The sequence below is a fragment of the Asterias rubens genome, unplaced genomic scaffold (genome assembly GCF_902459465.1).
Source record: "Asterias rubens unplaced genomic scaffold, eAstRub1.3, whole genome shotgun sequence".
Lineage (NCBI taxonomy): Eukaryota > Metazoa > Echinodermata > Asteroidea > Forcipulatida > Asteriidae > Asterias > Asterias rubens.
The window spans coordinates 63,699-90,740 of record NW_022985729.1 but is presented as its reverse complement, the minus strand read 5'-3'; the positions used below and the strand labels follow the sequence as shown (position 1 = coordinate 90,740).

The 27,042-nt window shown below is 37.1% G+C and overlaps 2 protein-coding genes across 2 annotated transcripts; both read right to left on the bottom strand.

Moving 5' to 3' along the window:
- Positions 1 to 10,095: 10,095 nt before the first annotated feature.
- Positions 10,096 to 10,713, bottom strand: LOC117306433 (ficolin-1-like). The gene has a single exon (XM_033791012.1). The coding sequence runs from the start codon at positions 10,711 to 10,713 to the stop codon at positions 10,096 to 10,098; it is 618 nt and encodes a 205-aa protein (XP_033646903.1).
- Positions 10,714 to 24,663: 13,950 nt separating this feature from the next.
- On the bottom strand, positions 24,664 to 26,715 carry LOC117306432 (tripartite motif-containing protein 2-like). Its single transcript, XM_033791011.1, has one exon. The coding sequence runs from the start codon at positions 26,713 to 26,715 to the stop codon at positions 24,664 to 24,666; it is 2,052 nt and encodes a 683-aa protein (XP_033646902.1).
- Positions 26,716 to 27,042: the final 327 nt, after the last annotated feature.

Here is a 27,042-nt window from a genome sequence, read left to right as displayed (position 1 = left end):
ATTCCGTGTTACTTTATGAAACTAGGTCCATGAGTCATTTTTTACCATAAACCTCTACTCTAAATCTAGATGACGCATGAATTTATTTGATTTATTTAGCAAAATGGGGTGTGAAAACCTTTTTTTTTTCTTACTTTAATATTGGTTTCCTCTTTCCCTGATTATCCAGTCCCTATTACGTAGGAAGATGTTTGTAAATAAATGAAATCTAAATTTATTTAGTCCTTTCTTTAAAACGCATGTCCTTGTCCAATTTTACTTCTCATAATGTGTTTTAGTTGTTGTAAAACACAATGTTTTAAGTACAATTTCTAGTCTTTCCTAATAATAATAATAATAATAATAATAATAATAATAATAATAATAATAATAATAATAATAATAATAATAATAATAATAATAATAATAATAATAATAATAGAGAACGACCAGTTCAAGATCCTATGGGACTTTAACATTCAGACCGATCATGTTATACAACATAGGCGTCCGGATGTTGTGCTATTAGATAAGACGAAGAAGATGTGTCATCTCATTGACATAGCGGTGCCAGGTGATATAAGGGTAGCTTCGAAGGAGATGGAAAAGATCGAGAAGTACCAGGACCTGGCCAGGGAACTTCGTAAGATTTGGCAGGTAAAGGTAAAAGTAGTCCCCGTGGTGGTTGGAGCACTTGGCACCATTCCCAAAGCACTGGGGAAACATCTAGATGAAATAGGGACAAATGTGAGGGTAGATCTATTACAGAAGGCAGCGCTTTTGGGAACAGCGAGGATCCTGAGAAAGACCCTTGAGATCTAAGGCTACGGGACGTAGCCCGGCTCGAGGAGTTACCGGCACAAAGGAAAATGAGATCTTTCTTTTGCATGCTGTGATAAAATGAAATAATAATAATAATAATAATAATAATAATAATAATAATAATAATAATAATAATAATAATAATAATAATAATAATAATAATAATAATAATAATAATAATAATAATAATAATAATAATAATAATAATAATAATAATAATAATAATAATAATAATAATAATAATAATAATATAATAATAATAATAATAATAATAATAATAATAATAATAATAATAATAATAATAATAATAATAATAATAATAATAATAATAATAATAATAATAATAATAATAATAATAATAATAATAATAATATAATAATAATAATAATAATAATAATAATAATAATAATAAACAAAACACATTCTCGAATTGATGCAGTTAAGACACATTTCTTTTTTTCACTTCTATCAATGCCTTGGTTTATTGTTTGACAACTTCAGCTATTCAAACCATTATACTCAAGTAGATATCCAGACCGTGCAAGTTAAGACACAATTTTATACAAATACTTCAATTAATGTATTCAAATAATTATTAAACTAATTTTACTCGCATGATTGCCATTTCTTAACTCAAAAACATCGATTAACACAGAGTGCTGTCCTTAACTGACCTCCAATTCCCGCCGTAACCCCCAGTATCCCGATGGCTTTAAACTCAATGAACACTTTCAAAAGGATAGCATAACATCATGAATATACCAGCGCTCAAGAGGTCACGCTCCTGCACAAGGGCTCAATAAACCCCAATCCCTTGCCAGAGGGATTAACGTCTGAATAGGCAATGTGAGAACAAAATAAGTCTGAGAGGTGTTGGGTTATTAGGTTTGTCAATTGTTAAGGGATTACCCTTAGTTACAATGTATTAACAACATATTAGCGCTTGTCCAATTAAGAGTCCAATGAATGCAATTTAAACACAATGTTTTGTTCACCTTATCAATGAAATGGTTTATTGTTTGACCACTTTGGCTTTCCAAATCGTTATGCTTAAGAAGATCTTCAGACCATGCAAGTTCAGGGCGTATTCCAAAACGTTTAAACTAATTTTATTCACACGATTGCCCTTGCTTAGCTCAAAAAACACATAATGAGACAAAATGCGGTAAACATAGTTATACGAGTCAATATATTGTGCAACAACATTCGAAAACGAGCAAAACTTGCACGGTCCATGACAACAAAAATGCATTGTATTTTGCATTAAACGTCAGGTGCGTGTATATCGATAAGCTGCAAACAAATGTTTGTTTAGCAAAAAAATGTATAATAGAGGTAAGTGTTTGTGTACATTTCAAATTGCCTTATTTCATATCAGTTGTCATGAGTGCCAGCATTTTGAGGAATAAGCCATTGTTTTTGGCCAGATTTATTGTTCTTGTTAATACACTATACACAATTGTTAATTGTCAAATACCAGTCTTCTCAGTTGGTGTATATCACCATATAATGCATAAAATAACAAACCTGTGGAAATTTGAGTTCGATTTAATAGTCGTTGGAGTTGCGAGGTAACGATTAAAGAAAAAAACACCCTTGGCACACGAAGTTGTGTGCTTTCAGATGCTTGATTTTCGAGACCTCAAATTCTAAATCTGAGGTCTCGAAATCAAATTCGTCTAAAATTACTTCTTTTTCGAAAACTACGTCACTTCAGAGGGAGCAGTTTCTCACAATGTTTTATACCACCAAAAGCTTTCCATTACTCATTGCTAAGTAAGGTTTTGTGCTAATATTTATTTTGAGTAAATGCCAATAGTGTCCAGTGCCTTTAAGATAAAGATGCATTTGAAAATGTTTTTGTGTACCACTCCTCCGTTACGCTGTAACATCATTCAGCAAAGAGTGTGCTTTTAATTCACAACAGCAACAAACGTCACCCTCATCATTATGTACCATCAAACTAATTGGTAAAGGGTGGAAAACAATACAAAACGTCTTGTCAATATTATGTATCGCATTATTTTCCATCGTTCTCAAAAAGATCACGGATGGGTCAACGTTTACTAGTGATTGATAGAAGTGTTTATTTTGTTTTGCATGTATCTAAGGCTAACACACAACAATTTTCTTTTTAGAGTAAGACAATACAGTAAGATTAAAAAGTAAAATCTTTATCAAATTATTACTCTTAACAATCCGACAACAACACATTGAATTGTTCGCATAGTTTGACATCCGCTTCAATAAATTTAAACCACATACTTTAATTTTTCCTAAAAAGGAAGTGTTTTGTTGAACTGATCTTTGCATTCATTTCTTCTGATCCATGTGTTTTCTTAACTTGTTGAGATTATGTTTATAATAAATGCTATCAAAAAGTGTTGCTTTTAATTATAAAATTAAAACTAATAAGTACAAGATTTTGACAAAATGAGCAAATTATAAAAGAACCAACTACTTCAAAAATAGCTTTCCTAAACACTTTCGCAGAACAACTGTTTGAATAAGCAGTTCACCTTATATTTGATATCCACCGCATCAAATTCAAACCACACCTTGAGTGTTTCAGAAAGCAGTTTTGCCATTAATAATAAATACTCTGTATTCGGGAGGCTAATCAGATAAGACCTGAATTGCGCAGGACGCGGCTACAGCGTGTCCGAGAACCAAGCATGCAAGGGCCCATTTGGCAGCCGCATTAACCCATTGAGACCTGTCCACTGTACAGAGCACACCCATACATCAAAAGCGTTGATTTTTTTCAGAGGGAGGAATACCGGATGATCTGGAAAACACTCGTGGCACAGTAGAGAACCACCGCATAACTCAATTCACACAATGGCCCTGCAGCTGATTTCACGAAACACTAGGATTAATCCTATCTCGAGTTAGGACGAGTAACCCGTCCTAACTTAGGATGGGTTCAATGCGTCCTACGTATTTGGATACGGAACGTTTACTCGTCCTAAGTAATTCTAAGTTAGGAAGAGTTCGGTGAAATCGACGGCTGGCCGGGTATCGAACATTGGTTAGAGGAGAGCGCTTTACGCACCAGCCAACCATGCTCCCTAGATACGGTACTGCTCTTTGCAAAAATGTATTCTCATCCGTTTGTTTGTTTCCCTGACTTGGTTAATTTTAAAAGTCGTACAACAAGTCTGCTTTTCATAATTTTACACAGATAAGCTTACGAATATTCAAACTAGGTGTCATTTAAGAGGACCAACTTTCGTCATAATTATCTTTTTCTTCAACATTCAGCCAACAACAAATGTGAAATTTTCAGTCGTATGATACTTGCTTTCATTTCTTCGGATCCATATAAATATAAATATATATATATATATCCCGCTTCTTTCTGGATCCTTTCCTTAATCCCTTTCCCCCTCTCTTTTTCTATAAATGGATATGTATTTGTTTGTACTTGTTTTATGCCTCTGAAGAAGGTCCGGATTGGATCGAAAGCTAAGGCCATCTACCCTATTCATTAAATATATATATATATATATATATATTTGTCTAAACTTAACACGGGCAAATAATTACACGATAAATACAATTCAGTATCTTACAATTGAACAACCTTCTTCAACATACACTCTGCCAACAACAGCAAAATTTGAGTATTACAGAAAACAGTTTTACTGTTGTACTTCTCCTTGCAAAAATTGCTTCTAAATGTTGTGGTCCCCGTATGAGTTCATTTGTATTGTCATCAAACAAATTTGCTGTGCTTAATATCACAGATTAGTATACTTATAATACAACTCGTATTATTTACAAAAAAAAAACTTTCTTCAAAATATACTTTCTTAAACACTCCGACAACAACATATGCTTGAATTACCAGTTAAACTTATCGGGTATTCGCTTCATCAAACTTAAACTGTAATTTTAGTATTCAAGAACATGCTTGTTTGCTGCCTAATTGATGTTTGCAATCACTTCTTCGTAACATTTTTTTTTTATTTTTTTGCGTTGATTGGCACATTTTTTATTGAATCTTATTTTGACACAGATAACTTCAATTATATTACAATTGAATATAAGAAAAGAGAACAGCCTTCTAAAAAAATCCATCAACACAAAATGTATACAAAATCAGTTAACATTTAATAAGATTTATTTTCGTCTAATTAAATAAGTCATTGCTAAGGAATTGCTATTGTGTTGATTTTTGCAATCATTTCCTCTAATCCACCATTTTGTTTCATTGGTTGAGAACACAAATATAAAAATATTTTTTGTTTTTTTACACTCTGACAACAACAAATGTTATAATCAGTAGTTCGCAATGTCAATTAAAACTACACTCAGAAAACAAATGGTAAAAATATGTTTTGTAAAAATAGTTATGTAAGAAACTACCTAACCTAAGTAAAACACGGCAAAAAATATGTACTGATCTGTAATGTAAACAAATGTATATACATGTTTTGAGAGTAAGTATTGCAGTTAACCAAAGTTATGTAAGATTTACCGAAGTAAAGAGAAACTGTACATGGCGTTGGTAGGTCTTACAAGGAACTGTGAAAAGAATCCGGTGTTTACATGCAAGTTGTGTTTTTCCCCGCGTGTGCACGCGCGTGTCTGCGTGACAAGTTGCTAACGTCTTTCAGTCCATGCAGTCATGTCGTTCGTGCTCGTCGAGCAAAAGTTACAAGAATGGGATGTTGCCCATAGGTGGACGTATTAAAAGGTGAGTTTCTCAAAAGTTGTTACGATCTACAGCCATATCTACTGATGCGTGTCGTAATATTATTGTTTTTGTTTTGCTACGGTGGCTGATCTCCGCCAACAAATAAACACTTTTTCAGTAGGGCGTTATAACGCCCTATACGGCGTTATAACGCCCTAATACGGCGTTATAACGCCTTAAATTAGGGCGTTATAACGCCCTATTTTACGGCGTTATAACGCCCTATTAGGGCGTAATAACCCCCTTTACGGCGTTATAACGCCCTACATTACGGCGTTATAACGCCCTAATTGAGAAATAGGGCGTTATAGCGCCCGTATTTTACGGCGTTATACGCCCTATTAGGGCGTAATAACGCCCTATACGGCGTTATAACGCCCTAATTTACAGCGTGATAACGCCCTAAAGTACTATCAAAAATTTGCATTCAAATTGGTGCGTATTTTAAAAACCTTTTAAAGTCACACGTGGTCTCCGACCCCTTTCATAATCCCTTTGTATGACCGTGATTGAGCATGTTGGGCTACTCGTATTAGTTGTAGATAAGGAACACGTTGCCTTGGATCGGACGAGTTGATCTATAAAAAGCGTTTGTAACCGTTTGTGGTAAAATGCACATGGGTAGAAAGATGTTTTAAAAGTAGAATACAATGATCCATACAAATTTGCCTCGAAATTGCGTGGTTTTCTTTTTACTCTGCGAACTAAACACGGTCGGCCATTAATTGTTGGGGTCAAAAATTATACTCCCATAATGGCCGACCGTGTTAGTCACAAGGTAAAGGAAAACTGCGCATTTTGCGAGGCTTGTTGGGTGGATCACTGTATTCTACTTTTTAACATGTTTCCACTCATATGCATTTTATAACAAACGGTAACAAACGCTTTTCAAAACCAACTATAGACCGACCCAATGTTTTTAGTTATCTTGTTCAAGTTTTGTAAAGTGTTTTATATTTTCTTCATAAGTTAAGGGCTAAAGCGTGTTATTATTCTACTCTTCCACACGTTGTTTTCCAAAGGGAGAAGTTAAAGGATACAAAATATGAAAACTTGTAGATTTAGCATCCGTTTAAAAAAAAAAAAAAATATGGGGATAGCATATAAATTATATTTATTAAATAATTTCCACAGAAACGACGCCTATCGATTAATGTTAGCATAAAACCATCAGCTAAAAGCAAGGTCCATGGTGACAATCATTGTCTAGTCCTTAATCACGAAGGGTGATAATATGTCAAGTACATATATAGCAAGAATTAAAAAATAAAAAAAAAATAAAACTCACAGTTAAATTATAACCACTTTTGTTTTCTGGAAACACTTAGTGCTTAAAAAAACGTGCGACAGAAACCTTCCTAGGAAGAAGGGTTCTATGTAAGGGCAAAATTGTGTGATGCACTCATAATAATAGATAGAGTCCTTATGAAAGGAAAACTCTGGTGCAAATTTTCACTGCGTTATGGAATTCTTTCAGAGCAAATTTGAACCGTGATGGGATTAATGGTCTGTACATTCCAAATAGAAATGCGCTGCTCAGTCAGAAGGGTAACTTACTTTTGGGAGTGATTGAATGTCACCGAAAATCAAGAATTAACCGAAACCTAATTCCTGTTCCCAACAAATCTACAGACCCATATAATCATGTAATAAAATAAGAAAATTTGAGATTTCGACAACATTCCAATCGGAAATGTACTAAATACAATGGCAATACGGCATTTAATATCGTTTTAATGTGAGTTTTGAAACTTGTAGTATTTTCTCCAGGATTCTACTCCACCCCCCCCCCCACCGATAACAGCTGTCGCACAGTTTGCACCAATGAACAACTTCCTTTTGTCTTTCCTCATTGGGGGGGGGGGGGGGGCAGCGGATGGCAATCATGAAAATGTCCAAACATTATTTTGAAAACAAAATTTTGGGGAAAAAAATCACTTCATCAGCTATGTTTATTTATTTGTATAGGGCGTATAGGGCGTTATTACGCTCTATTAGGGCGTAATAAGGCCGTAAAATTATTACGCCCTATTACTCAATTAGGGCGTTATAACGCCGTATAGGTCGTGATAACAACGTAAAATTAGGGCGTTATAACGCCCCATTTCTCAATAAGGGCGTTATAACGCCGTAATTTAGGGCGTTATAACGCCGTACAGAGCGTTATTACGCCCTAATAGGGCGTTATACGCCGTAAAAATTAGGGCGTTATAACGCCCTATTTCTCAATAAGGGCGTTATAACGCCGTAATTTAGGGCGTTATAACGCCGTATAGGGCGTTATTACGCGCCGTAAAATAGGGCGTTTCAACCGCATCTTACAACCATTTTGGCCTACATGTTTGCCATGAACTTGAAGATGTGTACAGCGCTATAGTGCTGCTATAGCAAGACAACATGTTGCAACTCGTTACACCACATGCCCACTTTATAGCGCTGCAGACATGTTCAAGTTTATGGCAAACATGTAGGCCGAAATGGTTGCAAAAACTAACAAATAATAAAACGACACACATCAGTCTCTGTATATGACTGAAGATCGCAATTTTGTATGAGAAACTCACCTTTCAATACGTCCATCAAGGAGCAAAATCCCCATGCTTGTAACTTTTGCTCGACGAGCACGAACAGGCAGTAAGGCCTTATGATCTTGTAAGAACAAACTCAAACGTTCAACCGGGAAAAGGGTACGTACAACGGTAAAAAGATAATTTTGTACGACTACAAACAATCCAAGTAAACATTTTACCTAAACACACGGTAAAATAATAATAATTACAAAGCTAAAAGGTAAATCAAAGTTTTTATCCATTAAAAGGGTAACGCGGAATAGTTTTACATGTAATAAAAGTGTAAGGTTTACACAATCAATGTGTAATATTTTACGTATCTAGCGTTTACTTAAAATTTAGGTAAATCTGTTTACTCCTAAACGAAGTAAGTTTGTAAGTCACCCCCTGCCTCTAAAATATATATATTTTTTTTTACACAACTTGTGTAACTATTTTTCTGAGTGCATGCCCCATCACATTTGAACAACACTTTGAGTAGTCAAACAACAAATTGTTTTGTTGTGTTGGAGTTCTTTGGGAATGTGTTTGTACAATTAAATGTTCAAACCGCTACGTTTTAAGTTAAGTTAATTAAAACATGTATTTAAGGAGAACGAGTTTCTTCAAAACGTACTTTCTTAAACACCCCACACAACAACAAATTATTTGTTTAACAGTTCACAATTGATGGGAAGTCAGCTCCATCAAATGTAAAGCACAATTTAATTTTGTATGATCATGGAATGTTGCTGTTGTATGCTTGCAATAATTTTGTTCTGATCCATTGTTCTGTAACTGGACTAGTGGATGAGATTCAATGAATGAGTGGTTGCTTGAAACAATAACCACACGGAAATACTAATCAAAAACAGTATTTTAATGAAATAACATTCTTCAATTACGTATTTTCTTAAACACTCTGACACTTTTCATAAGGAGCAGACAAATTTGATTTCCATCTGTTCAAATTCAATACGTACAATGTTATATCCGGGAATGGAGTTTTTGCACCTGCACGAGTCATTGCAGTTCTCTCTTCTGAAAGTATTTTTTTCCATGAATGAGTTTATTAATGTAAATTTTTCAAGATATTTCGAATTAAATTTGTAATAAAACTGTAATAACATTCACTTTTTTTAATTGTTCTTGTTAATTTCTTAATTAGATTTTGATTAGTTTGGTTCGCGTTCTTGAATTCATGTCAAATGTGTCAAGCATTTAATTCTTGGTCATTATTTGGCTTAATCAAGAAACGCTCATTCGAAGTTTTCCATTCAAGTTACAATCGACACAAATTCCAAATTCCGGCCCTTTTTAATGCATTTCTTGACTTTGTTTACGTTTTACACATCTAAGCAACAGTACAAACCAATGTCCCATTATCAATACGATCATTTTACACTATAACGAAGCACAATAAAGGCAAACAAAAACATCACAAACAAAACAGAAAAACAGATACAACCAAGCAAAACAGACCTGCATGCCCAGCCTTAAAACACACTATTGTGTGTAAAGTACACAAATTTAAATGAAATGTTGAAAGCTAAGTGTTATAGGGGAGCAAGCAACTGAATTAGTGTATATGAATAAATTATAAACAATCCAAACAAAGAACAGACAAACACACTCAATCGCACAACATCGGGAAACAGTACTGTCCAGTATTGTCATGTAACACAACTTATAATTTACAAAATAACAAACCTGTGCAAATTTAGGCTTAATCGGTCTGCGAAGTCGGGAGAAAATAACGTTGAAACCCACCCTTGTTTCCGCACGTTTGCCGTGTCGTGACATGTGTTTAAAACAAAAATCCGATATTCTTGATATCGATGTTTTGTAATTTTGTTCATGTTTTAGGTAAATCTGTGATCTTCACGATTTTTGTTTCTTACCTATTATGTAACGTTCATTTAATTGTTGTTGTCACCTCATATCCAATAACTATGTAACAGGCGAGCATCTGCTACCTCTAAATAGCTTCTGTTTGTGTTTTGTCAATTGTATTTTACTTCGTCCAAAAAGTAAGTAAAAGGGTTACAAAACTTGCCGTATTTTCATGGTACATTTCTTCAGTGAGTATCCTCGTCCTTTCCATCCTACCCATTCAATTCCTTTTCCACCGGAAAATTCTCCCTGGGGAAAGTATTTACCGTTCAGATGAGCTTCATGGCAGTAACCAAACCACCATGCACCTTCATTAGACTGGGCACAATCGTTATGTTTGTTATCATCATTGTCATTATCTTTCGTCGAGAATGCTTTGCCATTATGAGATGCCATGGAATCACCTGCTGTACTCTGAGTGTCGTACGAACCAACATGGAGAGTGTTCATGTCTCCAGTAACAGCAAACTCACCGTAAGAAGCCCAAGCTGTGTTGGACTCCCAATCTTCCATTTCTACTCTGAGCTCCCATTGACCTGACCCAGTAAGGTCACGCAAGATATCATTCCCCAACCAGAACTCATTAAGCAGATCACCAAACCCGGTTTGGTTTTCGTCCCAGGTACGGTAAAAGTCAACAGAGCCATCTTGTCTCCTCTGGATGACGGTCCAGCCTCCTCCATCTGTATCTGTGTTACCGTTTTGCTGTATCCCATCAGTCAGACTTGTAGGAAAGCTGCAATTGTCACGGTAACCAGCTCGATGCATCTCCATACAACTGCTGTTACTTCACTGCTGGGTGCTAAGAACGTAGTGTTGTTCACATTGTCATCATAGTAAACACTTCCTAGCATTTTCACAAAGTAATCTCGGCTCTGAGCTCTGGTGGCATTATTCATCACACATATATGTTTTGTGATGTGATAGTTGAATGAGTCACAGTTCGGGTTCTTAGAGCAGTCTCGCCCACATATCACGGGTGAGGATACTTTCTTCCAGTGAAATACGTTATTCAGTAACGCACGGTTTTCAGCCAAGTAGAACGTTTCCACGAGCCGTTGTTGATTTGCACACTGGCAAATTTGTACCAGCACAACCACAAACAAGATTGCGATAAGAACTTTCATGATAAATGTTGAACAATTCTACTGTCCAAATTGCAACAAAGAACAAAATGTGTGTTGTTTTTCCCTTTTAACTCACGGTTGAAAATTGTTGTGACACGAAAAGTTTGTCTTCGACACAGAGGGATCAAATGAACCAAGACTGTTGGTGCAACCAATTTTAATGCAGTAAGCTCCACCCTTTGACGTCACTATTTCCAAAGCAATGAAAGAGAGGGGGAGGGCGGGAAGGAAAAAAAAAAAAAAAAAAAAAAAAAAAAACATAAACATTAGAGAGAAACCACAGCTCCAACGAAGGCGGGTTTTGATTGGCAAACTTGGCAAATGATTATTTGATGAAGACATTTTTGTTCGTAATTCATGTCCATGCATAGGCAGTGTATTCGCTATCATGATTGCCCATACCTTCAAGTTGAGATAAGATGGTCGTGTGAATCTCACAATCAATACTTAAAGATTATAACAAACAAGTGAGCGTTGTGCAACTTCAGTGTACACGTAAAAGCAACATTTTGGTTAGACTGGGCCCCTGTCTTTATCCGCAAGGATAAAGACAGGTACCAGCTATTCAGATCAACTTGATTCCATTGGGTTTAATGATACCGTTGGACAAATGCAGTGACTGAAAGCTACCGTAGCTGAGTTTATTTTGATTGGTCTGACTCACCTCGGTTGGCCAATCAGAACACAGATATGGAAAGCTTACTATCGGTCGTCCGCGCGTGTGTGTCCACGTGTGTGGTAATACAGTACATGCATTGTGGATACGGTATTTGCTTGGTATTGTTTGTATAGAAACAGGAGACTTTCCAACGCTAGGTGGCAGCAGACATACCGGGTAAATTTCCATTGTTTACGTAGTTCTGAACATGCGCATAATTCTGAGAACAATGGATTTACCCGGTAAGTCTGCTGCCCTCTATCGTCCCAGAAAGTCTCCCATTGTGTGCATTTCTATGAGAGGTCAAAGGTCAAACCACACGCCGGTTTTTGGTTTTTGGCCGGTCTCTTGCGTTATTCACGAGCCTCGAAGAATGACGTCAGACGTTCAGGCTACCTTTTGGTAACCGATTGACTTCCCACAAGTAAATGCAGCACACTTAAAGCTGTACTGGTAGCGCTAAATTAACCACCTTATGCATTGTAATCGTTATCACAGTGGCCAGATCTTCAAGTTGAACTTGTTTTTTTTTGTTTAATAACACGTAAGCACATTCTTTGCACAAAGGTCTCGAATACGGTCCAGCCTTCTACATCTATCCAAATGGCACACACTAACATGTAAACCACAAGCCAGACTGACATATTTAACTTTAACTTTATTTTTTGGTACTTTTTGCCGCCAATCGGAAAATATCAAGTTCATCGAATTTTTGTTTCAACTGTTAACGTCTAAATTTTGTTTAAGGACCCACAAACATAGGTGTGGGTTCGCCATGACATTATGTTTTGTAAAAAAAAAAAAAAAAAAAAAAAAAAAAACGCTCCGATATACCCAACCGTTATTCACTAATGGAATATATTTGTGCTTGGCCAACAGGCATGAATAAACTGTCTTATAAGCAAGCTCGCGTGTCACGCCCATGTTTAAACACTCTGTTTAACACCGGTTGCAGTCTGGATGCGATAATTATCCGAGCCGGAGGCGAGGCCAGTCTTTTATTTTTGTTATTGTTTTAATGATTTATTTCAACACATTTAATACCCCTCCAGTTATGAAATTGTAAGGCCTTCTGGTAAAAATTCCTTATAAGGATATTGGCAGCGTGCGCGTCGCACGTATCGCGTGATGTGGCCCATGTGTTCCAGCCGTTGCTCTCGACCTACAGGCATGAATAAACTGTCTTATAAGCAAGCTCGCGTGTCACGCCCATGTTTAAACACTTCTGGCCGTGGTTATATCGTCCGTTTAAGCACCCCCGCGTGATGGCCTCCCAACCAATCATAATTGAAAAATTGTCCCAGGTGATTATTGCTACCGCTATTATAGCAATTCCCACCCGGTACGTTTTTCTAGACCGGTTTCGTGTCCGGTCTGGAGCTGTTAGTATAACGTTTTCGAAGCGATTGTGAGTAAAAACTCACTGACCCATCTCCCTGACCATACTTTACATGGGAGTATAGTGGGCGAGTGTTGATGGATTACTGACTCCGGAGACTCTTCCCAGCTAAGGGTTGTGTCTGTTGTTTGGTTTCAACAGGGGAGCCACGGTTGTGGACTCGACACAAATGATCCAAAGTGGATAGGCTTGAAGCTGGGACAGTAAACCCGGTTGCTCTCTGATAATTTTAAGACACAGGCGGGTACCAGGGCGTTTTTTTGTTTACCGATGATGAAAGGAACACGTTGCCTTGGATCGGACGAGTTGGTCTATGAAAAGCGTTTGAAACCGTTTGTTATGAAATGCATATGGTTAGAAAGTAGAATATAATGATCCACACAAGTATCACTCAAAATTGCAGGGTTTTCATGTTACGTCGCAAACTAACACGGTCGGCCATTTATGGGAGTCAAAGTTTTGACTCCCATAAATGGCCGACCGTGTTTGTCGACAAAATAAAATGAAAACCACGCAATTTCGAGGCATATTTGTGTAGATCATTGTATTCTACTTGTACAACATCTTTCTAAACTGACGATTTTTTAACAAGTGGTTACACGACGCTTTTCAAAGACCAACTCGACCGATCCTAGGCAACGTGTTCCTTTTAAACAATATCACGTCTCAGGTCTCCGTACATACGTCAATATTAGGGAAGGGACACAAATCGAGACCCGAACCGAAAGCTTGGAGACAAATTACATCATAATCTGTGGTGGGTTTTGATTGGCTGTGCTGTTTTGAACAACATCGATCAGTTACGACTACAATAACTTCATAACACTGTCGCCTAACTTGGCAGTATCGATTAGTTTAATTTAGGTTCGTTAGTTTGTCTCCATATTGTCCGTTCTAAGGCAGTGTCTTTGAAGTCATAATGGCTAGTCCTTCAGGTTGGGATGGTGGTGTGAACCTTACAATCAATACTCACAGTATAATACTTAACATGTAAGCTCTATGCGACTTCAATGAGGGCACTGATTTGGCAATTAAATACATCCATGATAATTCCGAAGACTTAAACATTATTGGCAGCGCTAATGGGGAGAGCAATTTTAATCGCATTGGTACTGCCAGACCTCCTACCTCAGAAGGCCGTGTTGACTGTTTAATCAATGCCTACTTTATAATATAGGTTTTCTCTGTCAAATTCGGCAAATGAGCAGCCAATTTAATTTGCATGCGTTCGAATTAAAGCTATTTTGCCTCTACGGTTTTTACTGCGTTTCAAATTCAGTATTCGGTCATTCAATTTCGTTTTGAGGCATTCAAGTTCCGAGCACACTCATTCTTTTTCATGACACACAATCATCATTCAAATTAGCAAAGCTGTTTCGACGACAGATTTTGCTGATTTAATCATTTTCAATTTCGTAAAGAGGCAGACAACTTCGCTCACCGAGGATTCAAATAAGTACGACTAATGGCATACGAATAAACCTAATAAACTGTATAAGGTAAACCGTTTCGTACCTTCACTTTTAAATCGAGCGAACCTTATTTGCTTTACTAGGTTTTCAGTATAGCGCCCAAAAAGGGTTGGTTTCTTCTTTGTTTGTTTTTTAATGTTTTTCCAGTTGTTATTTTTTTGTAAATATTCACCAACCAGCTGTTGGCGGGCCAGACATCTTGGCATATTATGTTCAAGAGGGGCAACAAATTAACCGCATGCCTTTAGCATTCGTATAAGGAAACAACAAGTTTACCATGCGTTATTATGCAGTTCGTGAACTCAGAGCGGACCGGTGCTTGCGTAAAGAGCATTGTACAAGGCTACCTCTGAACAAAAACACAAGTTGTTTGCAACCACAAAAAGACATGGACCAACGCAATTTAAGTTCCACGGTCAATGAAATATTTCCTGTGGGAGATTTAATGGGATTGTCATTTTAGTTGATCAATACGGACGCCTTGGGGAGTAAAGTAATTGCCACATCGATTAGTTGTCATTTTACACGAGGAAGAGTGAAGGCCTGCACTAATTGTCGCTCAATTGCCGTGTAGAGCTTGGATTAATTGGAAATCGATGAGTTGGATTCCACAAAAGGCTGTTGTTTACGGCAACTTTGTTGACTTTTACACTGCCGTACAGCTCGATAGGCGTTCTTAATACACGGTAGCTGCATGGGTGTGAACAACATCGCACACTTTCTGCGTCAAATCGAAGTTCAGAAAAAAAAAGAAAAAAAAAATACATATATATATATATCATTTATCATAATCTCCATGTCTGTATAAGCGCCTGTTAAATGATGTGGGTCCTTTTTCCAAAAAAGATCACAGATTTACATTAAAAAAACACGACGCCTTTGGTCGGTCGAGTTGGTCTTTCGAAATTGCGTGGTTTTCCTTTTACCTCGTCGACAAACACGGTCGACCATTTTATGGGAGTGAAATTGTTGACTTCCATAAATGGCCGACCGTGTTAGTTCGCAAAGTAAAAGGAAAACCACGCAATTTCATCGCAATTGTGTGCGGATCATTGAATTCTACTTTTAAAATTTCTTTCTAACCATATGCATTTTGTAGCAAAGGCTTTTTAAAGACCAACTCGTCCGATCCAACGCAACGTGTTCTTTTAAACTTACAGGGTTTGAAGATAATGATTTTTGAAAGCTTCCCTTCAAAAATTACTCACAGAGGTTTTGTAGTTTTTGAGGAATGGGTAAAACAAGTGACAACGTAATTGTCGTCTCAAGTGAGACGAAAATTATTCTAGCATGTAAAATCCCATTAACCAGTTATGGTGTATTATACCAAAGCACAACTGGTTAGTACGATTGTGCATGCTTAACTGAGACGAACATTATATGTTTTACTCATTTCTCAAAAACCGCAGCACCTCAGTAAGTAAAATATCAAGGAAAGCTTTTACTATTACAATATTCAAACTGTTTAAGCTTAATGTAAATCTGTGGACATTGTGTTTTTTTTGTTAGGAACAAGTACAGAGACCCTTTAAGGTGAAATGAGGTTCAGATTAAGATTAAGTCTAAGGTCAGAGGTCAGACCAATCCAAAAAGACGAAACAGGGACATGTAAAACAATTATGACAAGGTGAAACAAATATTTTGCTCCCTCAAAATAATTGATCGTAAACCAACCTACAAAATAATGTATTTCGAAGGAAATAACTCGTGGAAACTAAATGTTTAAGAGGGAATGCAATACTTTCCTTGAGGACGAAACCAATACTTTGAGATAACGAAATAATAATTCGAGTTTTAGTACAAATTATAAAAAATAAAATAATAATAATACGAATAATATTTTAAGGGAAAACATTAATGTCAGTGTTTGTTGTACCTTTTAATTTGCCGAGTTACTTCGAGGTAAACAAATACTGTGACCCCGCCTACCTCTTTTGTGACGTCAATCGAGGCAGACTTTACCTCTGTCGAACATCGAACACACGTACGTGCATGTACATTCAAGTCCTAGTCGTGAGTTCGTACAGTACAAAAACAAAAAATAATATTGTATTTTTCCGACAATGTCGACCAGGTGTATTGCTGCTGGATGCAGCAAAACAGTTAAAGATGGGGTCAGTTTGCAAGTCTGTTCCAGCGCTGTGGCAGCCAACACTTCGAACCGTCGTGCTTCGAGAATCCGGAATACACTACACATTTTGACATGAAATGAAAATCCCATCCCAACAATTTTTCCAGCTAGTGGGGAAGTCGAAGAAGCTTGCGCCAAGCGTCACTATATTGTGTTGGCACTGCGTGCGATGCATCGCGCCTCGATTGACGTCACGAACAGCGCCCTCTCGGGTCGGGCTTATTTTCAAATTTGTAAATAACATGGAAACGAATTGTTGTTAACCTTAGTAAATTGTTTATTCATATTCCACTCATCAAAACACATATTTTAGAGACAAAAGCTTTATTTTGACAAAATACCACTTTCAGGTGACTTTAAGGATGTCCACAGATTTACATTAAGCTTAAAGGCAGTGGACACTATTGGTAATTTTCAAAGACTAGCCTTCACAGTTAGTGTATCTCAACATATGCACAAAATATCAAACCTGTGAAAATTTGAGCTCAGTCGGTCATCGAACTTGCGAGATAACAATGACAGAAAAAAACACCAATGTCACACGAAGTTGTATGCGTTTAGATGGTTAATTTCGAGACCTCAAGTTCTTAATCTGAGGTCTCGAAATCAAATTCGTGGAAAATTATTTCTTTCTCGAAAACTATGGCACCTCAGAGAGAGCCGTTTCTCGAAATGTTGTATACTATCAACAGCTCCCCATTACTCGTTACCAAGTGAGGTTTAATGCTAGTAATTATTTTGAGTAATTACCAATAGTGTCCACTGCCTTTAAACAGTTTAAAGATATTAGTAACATTAAACTAACCTTAACATAGTACATGCTGAGATGCATGTATTCATGTTGGTTATGGACACTGTATGTTCTATTGGAAAGCTAAACCAACTATTTCACTGGTTATAATGAATACGCAAACCTTTGGGCGGGTGTTATTGGTAATAGTTTGAAACTAGCTCAATAATTTTTATTTATTTATTTTTTTTTATTTGATTGTAGGGGAGGGCAAATTTAATGAGATTGTTAACTTAGTTGATCAATAAAGTCTACTGAGGAGTGAAGGGTATTTTCAATCGATTATTCGGGCGTAAATAATAAAGGAAGACTGGAGGCCTGCGCTATTCGTTGCGCTATTGAACGGCCGAGCTTAGAAAATGATTAATTTACTACTCCATGGCGTCAATTGATTGAATTGGTCTTGTTTTGTCCACACTACAGCGTATTTTACTCTCCTGTGCTCAAGTTTGTTGGCGAAATTGTTTTGTACCAACTGCTTCATTTACTTATTTGATCTACAACAAAACAAGATCGACGAGAATTTCTTGAGCAAACATTTTCAATCACTGCATACATAGTTTGAATATACTGCCACAATTCATGTTTTCAAGTTTTGCTTGCGAAATATCGTAGGGCAAACCACTCACAACTGATGAGGTCGTCTGTGCATTTTGGTTCGTGGATACTTTTAGAGACAACACTTATGTACACGCAAGTAATCGTTGTTACTTAATTCTTATTGCGAATTAACTGGTTTATTGACCACAGAATTTACTAAGGTAAACTTACACAAAGAACATAAATATACGTTGGGTGAACTACTTCAGCTATGCCAGTGTTGCAGGAAATTATGATTGCGCCCTCTTTTGTTTCGTATTCCAAACTCATGTTAAATCCTCATATTATGTGGAACATATTCTACAGAACAATATTTCCCAAAACACCGGCTTCAAATGGAGATATATCGGATTCAACAATGGCTTGAATTTTCTATTTAATGATTGTATTTTACAGATTTTTCGTTTTATGTATAAATAATAAATGTTGTATCATCATCATCGTCGTCGTCGTCATCGTTGACGTCGACGTCGTCGTCGTCGTCGTCGTCGTCGTCGCCGTCGTCGTCATCATCGTCACCATCATCATTATCATTAGCCACAATAGGGCGACACTTTATGCGTATAATTGTATGCTATAATAGAGCGACATTAAATAATTGGGCGACACCTAACTGTCGCCCTATTATTCATTAGGCCAAACCATCAAAACATGTTTATCAATGTACACAACTGACCAATTAAAAGATAGAGGGACATCTTTTAAGTTGAAATAAAACACATTTTGGGATTTTGGATGCGTTAGATAGACGGCGGTGGGAATGCAAATTCAGCGACACCATGTTTTATGGGATAACTCAGAAAAAAAAGTCGCCGTCGCCCTATTTTTGTGTTTTACATGACAAATACTAACTGTCGCCTTATTGTTGCGTTTTACAAAACAACTAATAACAATCACCAACATGTTCATTAGGTATGAACAGAATGATATAGCGATGTTTGACCCCATGTTCCCCTTCTACGTAAATGAAACCCCACTCCAGCCTCAAATGCCGAATTATTCTTGAAATTTCACGTACGTCATAAATAATAATAGTTATTAATAATAATAATTGTAGTTTCTTATATAGCGCACATGTCCGTCACTCAATGACGCTCCTGGCGCTGTAACATACAGTATTTCCTGCACGATGTGGGACTACGTTTGAACTAAGAGACCTACTTCTGATAACACCATGTAATGCAATTTACTGCCGATCGGACCAGGAACACCGGGGCGAACCCCTTCTTTTTTCGATAAGTGCACTGGGTTCTTTTGCATGCGCTACATAACACATGGTACCAACGGCTTAACGTCCCAGCCGAAGGACGAAGCAATTGTGAAGTGTCTTGCTTAGGGACACAAGTGTCACGGCTGGGGATAAAACATATAATAGGGCGACACATATTAGTGTCGCCCAATTGCAGCACAAGTTGCATAACAAATAATTGGGTGACCTCCACAAAAGTTGTCTCCTAAATCAATGATCTATTAAATCATTAATTTCATAAAAACTTGTCTTTAAAGCATTTGTTTTTTTCTTATACACAACTATCGCCCTATTAGAGCATTGTTTGATGATATGATGTCGCCCTATTACAGCAGTTAGCGTTATTATTATTTTATTTTCTACTTTTTTCTTCTTTTGAATTAAGCTCTAAGACTCCGTTTATTCATCACTAGTGTAAACAAAATAGAGACATCTTTAATGGAACATTAACACATTTACTGTTAGACCAATACATTAAGTACATTGATGATACAATAGGGTAATTAAAAGACAATGAGCAAAAAGATATTACATATCAAACAACAAGACAACAAAACATGATAAAAAGCAGATTTATCCAAGGAAACGTTAAACTTAAAGGAACACGTTGCCTTGGATCGGTCGAGTTGGTCTTTGAAAATCGTTTATAACCGTTTGCTGTAAATTGCATATGGTTAAAAAGATGTTGTAAAAGTAGAATACAATAATCCACACAAACATGCCTCGAAATTGCGTGGTTTTCCTTTTACTTTGCGAACTAACACGGTCGGCCGTTTATGTGAGTCAAATTTTTGACTCCCATAAATGGCCGACCGTGTTGGTCGACGAGGTAAAAGGAAAACCACGCAATTTCGAGTGATACTTGTGTGGATAATTTTATTCTACTTTTAAACTATTATAAGACATGAATACAAACGCTTTTCAAAAACCAACTCGACCGATTCAAGGCAACATGTTCCTTTAAAACGAACGTAAAGGACAGTAACTGAAAAGATGAAAAATTTCGATTTATATCAAAACATAAATTTTTGAGTCTGGTCTTTATTGAGGACACACAGGAATTTGTACAATTTGTTGAAGCTACTTGTTTTGAGCTTATTCCTCTCTCTTAGTAAACATGATCTGAGGGCTTCTTTGTAGATCTTGATAATATTATTCGTGAAAACTTTGTCCCCATTGAAGACCAGATCACACCGGGTTCTCTAAATAACATTGATCATAACGCTGAAAATTATCATATATACAAATGACAAATTCATACACTACATTATAATACAATCGCTTAGACAAAAGAAACGGCAGCCAGTTTGTTTTCTAAATAAAGATTATATGTACAACCAGGGTTGAACCATCTTGTTACAAATATAAAAACAAATGTTCGAATGTTTAGGTGTCGGACTTACAAAAAAATGACATTCTACTATATCTGTGATTTTCATGCGATTAAATTGATCTCGGGTTGGCAAAATCCTGTGATAAAGTCTGAAAAGAATGTCTTTGTCGTTGGCGTCCATAATATTGTTCATGTTTAGTTTGGTCCAAAAAGTGGCCCAAACGAAACTATCAGTGAGACCTAAAACCGAAGCCCACAGCTTTCAGGTGAACACAATCTTTTATTTTATTATTAGTGTTGTTATTTTAATTAATTTTTTTGTATTTCTTTTTCGTCTATATTTTTTCGTTTGTATTTTGTATTTGTTTTACATTGTATTTTTTTTTTTTTTTTTTTTTTTTTTTTTTTTTTTTCATTATTTATTTATTTATTTATTTATTTATTTATTTATTTATTTTATTATTATTATTATTATTATTTTTTTTTTTTTTTTTTCTGGGGGGGGGGGGGGGGGTGGGGGCTGGGGTTCTAAAGCGCTTGTGTACACCACTCATTGACGCTCAAGGCGCCTCGATATTAGTTTTTTCCCGTCAATTTATTTAGTTATGAACCGACTAATTTTACATAGCACAATATACTAATTTATATACAAGGTGTTGCCGATTTCTAAAGAGCGATACCAAACCAAATCGTACACCAAATCGAAAAGCTAACATGACATTCTGCTTATAATAATAAACTTGATTATAAAAAACGTTCGTGTCAACAATTTTGTTATGTTACAGTGTAAAATTGAATTTCTAGTAATAATCTGACCCAATACAGAAAGTATGCGAGTAAATTAACTGCAAGTCAATGTGACTCACAACATTATAATCCCTAAGTGGTGACATCATGACATCGCCTAGAAACAACACAAGTTGGTTGACGTTTACGTTCACGTGTTTGCTCGCAAAACGCGCAGATAAAGCTCGCTTGTTCCATTGAGTAACGTACCATTTAAACTGACCAATGTCACATACTAAAACGATCCTTATTTGGAAAAGGGCAAATAACTTCCCAGCCAGTCGAAATCAAACATTTTCGTTGTCGGGACATTTTATAAAAAAAACATACAAAGGTATTCGACATCGGGCTAATTTAAACTCTTAAATATTTGTAACGCTATACTTTAATTAATATACCATCAAATTATTGTTGATCTTTACAAAAAGTTGCCTTTAAAAACAATAATCCGTTATAACCGGTCACTTGTTGGTGACTCAACTAGTGTTTTACGTTGACGTTTATTTTAGAAAACAAAACTTCAAGGGAACACTTACGTTTGGTAATATTTCTGACAATCAATTTAATTAAATACAAATTATTTAGAAGATTACAGTAGCTTTCATAGTGTTAAACACATTTAAGAGACATTAAATTCGAAGTATTCTTGGTACGTACTTACTGATAAGATTTATGGCCCGAAGTTCGATTTTTTGAAGTTAACTCATATCTTGTATAATTTCTTGTGGCAATGGGCCGGATTATCGGCGATGACTCAAAACCGCAACCATCTTTTGCCATGAAATTTTCAACAGGTTAGTGTTATTGTATACATTTTCATGTATACACAATTAAATTCAATCCAACGGTTTCAAATACCACGGTTTTTTTTTATCACAATGATCCAAACAGGGAGGCATATCTGGCTGTGCATGCAATTACAAACTCTAACCCAGCTACTGCAAAAGCGAGCGCCCTCTGTTGATCTGGACTAAATTGCATAAAGCTGCTTTTGGTAATGTCTTATCTGAGCACAAGAACATTCAAAATGTTTCGACAGCGTTTTAATATTCGGCAGCGCCTAGACCCTCCCCACCCTCTGGGTAAGTGTTTATACTTGTAGTTAAAGTAACTTGTATTAATGTATTTGTATTTATTAAACAGAACTTTAGCGATTAAATACAGAAGCTTTTGAATTATGTAAATGTTCTTTTACATACAGAATAATACAAATTTGACGGCGGAAACAAGACAAATACCACATTCGGCCAACAGCACGTAACCATGAACAGTAACTTGAACTATCTGGTTAAACAATGTTAGAATCAACACCTCTCAAATTACTCCAATTAGTACATTGGAAATGCAGTTTACAAGTGTTTGATATTGTTTACTTGTATTACAAGCTGAAAATGTGTCGGTTAAGTATTTTAATTAGGTCTGACGGTGGCACCCGAGAGTTCTCAATGGTTTAGTTGGCACCTCTGAAATTAAAACTGTACGCAAACTTGTTTTTATCTTTTATAGAACAACATCAGCATCTGAATAATGATCAGATAAAAGGTTACCTTAATGTTCAGCCTTAAAATACTAAAAGGGTAATGGTGAGTTGAAAAGCAGCAACTTATAAAGCAAGGTAATTTTTCACGGTTGTTATTAACCATTTAAAGAAGCAAAGCCAAACAAAACAATGCCTACCATACCAGACTGTACCGTGGCAAGCCAAATCACCATGTCACATTTGTATTAAAAGACTTGTATCATGCTTACATTTTCGTGAGCCGCATTTGTAAGCAATATTTACAGAAGCTTTAATTTACACAAATTAATTAAAGATTACTAATTGTATAACGGTAAACACAACATAATCTGCAACAACACACTGATGGTAAATAATCGGATGGGGTTAAACAAAAAAAGAATGCTTCATTTACATTAATAATCGACATTCAAAAACATATCCGTAATAGTACAGCTCCAAAATTAATGTAAAGGCTGTGGATACTATTGGTATTTACTCAAAATAATTATTTGCATTAAACCTTACTTGGTAACGAGTAATGTGGAGATGTTGGTAGTATAAACAGTGTGAGAAACGGCTCCCTCTGAAGTAGAGTAGTTTCGAGAAAGAAGTATTTTCCACGAACTTGATTTCGAGACCTCAGATATATAATTTGAGGTCTCTAAATCAAGCATCTGAAAGCACACAACTTCGTGTGACAAAGTTGTTTTTTCTTTCATTATTATCTCCCAACTTCAACGACCAGTTGAGCTCAAATTTTCACAGGCTTGTTATGTTATGCATATTTTGAGATACACTAAGTGAACAGACTGGTCTTTGACAGTTACCAATATTGTCCAGTGTCTTTAAAGTGCTCCTGAAAATAGAGTAGAGTTACCAGACTGAGAGCTCATAAAAGACTACACTTTGGTACGGATATCACACATTTAAGCAGGTACTTTGTAGGTTGATGTTTTTACTAAAACGTATTTAAGAAATAAATGGAATGAAACAAAAATCACCCAATTAATATAACCGCCAGAGCGAAAGAAGCATTTATTTGTGATAATAGAACACTATAATTGTATGAAGCGATTGGTACGCTGTAATTGTAACGTTTTGTCCAAAAATGACATATAATTAGGGATCAAATACCCTTTTTAGCGAATTAAACGGCGGTACTTCCAGACATGTTCAGAGGCCATATTTGAGCTTTTGTTGGTTCCCATCTCTTTTGTGCGTTAATCACATTACTGATCTTTGAGACCAGTGACTCTTTTAAATAATGATCTGTTCAGCGCCTTCACTGGGGTCAAATGAGGCAAATGATTGGACGATAGCTGTTACTTGTGCATTAAAACGCGCGCATGAGCTCGGCGTCAGTTTATACGCGCGCACATGTTACACGCGCACACTCAAACAGTGCAACGCGCAAGGTTTACACAATGTATGCTGATTTAGTGGCCACTTATTCTCTATTTTCCAAAGCTGGTCTTTATACCACCGTTAACACTCCCACACGTGACCGGGTTTTGACCAATCAGAAACTTGAAACCGTCCAAGGTGTTTATTACTTCGCGTTATTGAGATTCATAAATATTTTAATCTAAAACTAGAAAAGTTAAAACTTTATAAGTGGCAAACTTTGTCACCAATATTATTGTACATTTTACCACCATGACGTCATCGACACTCACACGCGATGCAAGATCTTGACCGACCGCGAATCAGCCACGATGAGGTCACCGGTCGGAGTAAACGTCATGCCTATAGGACCGTGCAAGCCACGGGCTACACAGCCGATGTGCTCACCTGATGCATCGTAGTGATGTATCTCACCAGCAACAAAACCATCATCATCACCATCACCGTCACCGTCACCGTCACCATCACCATCACCATCACCATCACTATCACAATCACCATCACCATCACCATCACCATCACCGTCACCGTCACCGTCACCATCACCATCACCGTCACCGTCACCGTCACCATCACCATCACCGTCACCGTCACCGTCACCATCACCATCACCATCACCATCACTATCACAATCACCATCACCATCACCATCTTTGCATAAGAAACACGCATATATATCCCCAGCATAATCACAACACACACCAGTAGGCATTACAGGTTTGCCGTCAACGGAGGTGCTGATCTTGAACACCTCGTTTCCCATGAAATCCAGACAAACTAGTTTCATCTCATCGAAGTTTGTAAAGATCAGTCGCTCCTTGCTGTTAACAGATAGAAAGCCTAGACTGCCGGTATCGCCAATATCATCATGATGTATTGTGGAAATGGTGGATCCATCCTTGTTATGAAGATATATTACCTTTCTCCCAATGTCATACACTGCAATACGATCTTTCTTGTCAACAGCAATACCAGCGAGTATACTCTCTGACTGCCCCTCGACTTCACTCCGTGATGGTCTGAACTTACGAATGAATCGCAGTTCGCTATCATAAACCTTTACATCCTGTCCGTCAGTAACCAGAAGCAGGTCATCAGAGGTCACCGCAACTTCGGCAGGGCATTCTAGTTGTCCATCTTCTGTTCTACTTTGCACACCTTGAGATTTGTAACTACCATTCGATGTAAATTTGGATAATATCCGCCGTTCCAAATCAGTAACGACGATGTCATCGTTGCTTAAACAAGCAACGTCATATGCAAACTTGAACTCCTCGTCACCTTCCCCTTCTTTACCAAACTCTGTCTTCACCTCCCACTTCTCTTCCTCTAGTATTTCACCGATATCCGCATCAGTGGCGGCATCATGACCTTTGAACGCGATGAATGACTTGCTATGCTGCACTGTTTGAAACTTGAGGTCATTGTGGAATGTCAAGTTGTGCATAACCTTTGGCTTGAGGTCCAGCAGCTCAACGTCATCAGCATGTTGCATCAAGTCGTTGACTGAAGCTACGATCTGCTCTGCGCGGCTCATCTTATCGCTATTGCTGATCTGTATGCTGCGGAATTGCCCACCTCTCTCTTTGCGGATTTGAGTGACTCTTTCTTGAAGGAGGCGAGATGCTTTTCTGACTTTCTCGACTTCCTCTTCCTCCTTAGCCACAATATCTCGAAGAGCCCGGTCGACCATGATCTGTAATCTATGCTGTGAGTGTTTGATGGAGTCATCTACTTTTTGGAATTGCTTGCGACATTCATCAAACTTCATCAATGCCTCTTCAACAGCTTGACGATACGATCGAATGGAATCACTGATTTCAGAAAGGTTGTGGTCTGACGATCTGTGATCGAGCACCGCACATTTAGGACACACGAGTAAACCACACGTTTCACAGTAAAAACACAGTTCCTGATCAGTGTGTTTCCGGCATTTTTGAGAGCAAGTTTTGTTGTGGTCTCTGGATCCCTCATTTGACGACCCGGCTGCACTAACGACTCGATGAGGGTTAGGCCTAATGTCTTCTCCGGGACCACCCGGATTGATGACGTCATCAATAAGCGAGCTCAAGAGAAGGCAGTTGAGAAGAGCCGATGGTCCCTTATCTGGGACTGAAGTTTTCTCTCTACACACTGGGCAAATGATGAAACCCGTTTTCTGATCCTGTTTGTCTACAAGTTCCTGAAGACATGTTAAGCAGAAGCTGTGCTGACAGTCCAGGATTTTCGGATCGATGAACCGAGTCAAGCAGATTGGGCATTCGATGTGTACATGTCTAATCTTGCAAGTGGTTTCAGTGTGAAGTGCAGCTTCGGCCATCTTGGTGAGACTGAAAGTAAAACGAATGTCATTATCAATAGTTCATACAGTCAGTGATTTTATACATTGGGTGGTAGCAGACTTACCGCATTAAGAGCCTGTTGTTGAGAGTTGCGATAACTTGTGATTAGAAACGATTTTCGGTCAAAGAAACTGTATCTCATACAGTGCCTGCTAAACGAGTAAAATTACCCTGCACTCGGTAAAAAAAACAATGGACTTTTCCCTTTTTTATGACAGGGATTGTTGTCCTTTGTATGCCATATTTAAAGACACTGGACACTATTGGTATTTTCAAAGACCAGTCTTTTCACTTGGTGTATCTCA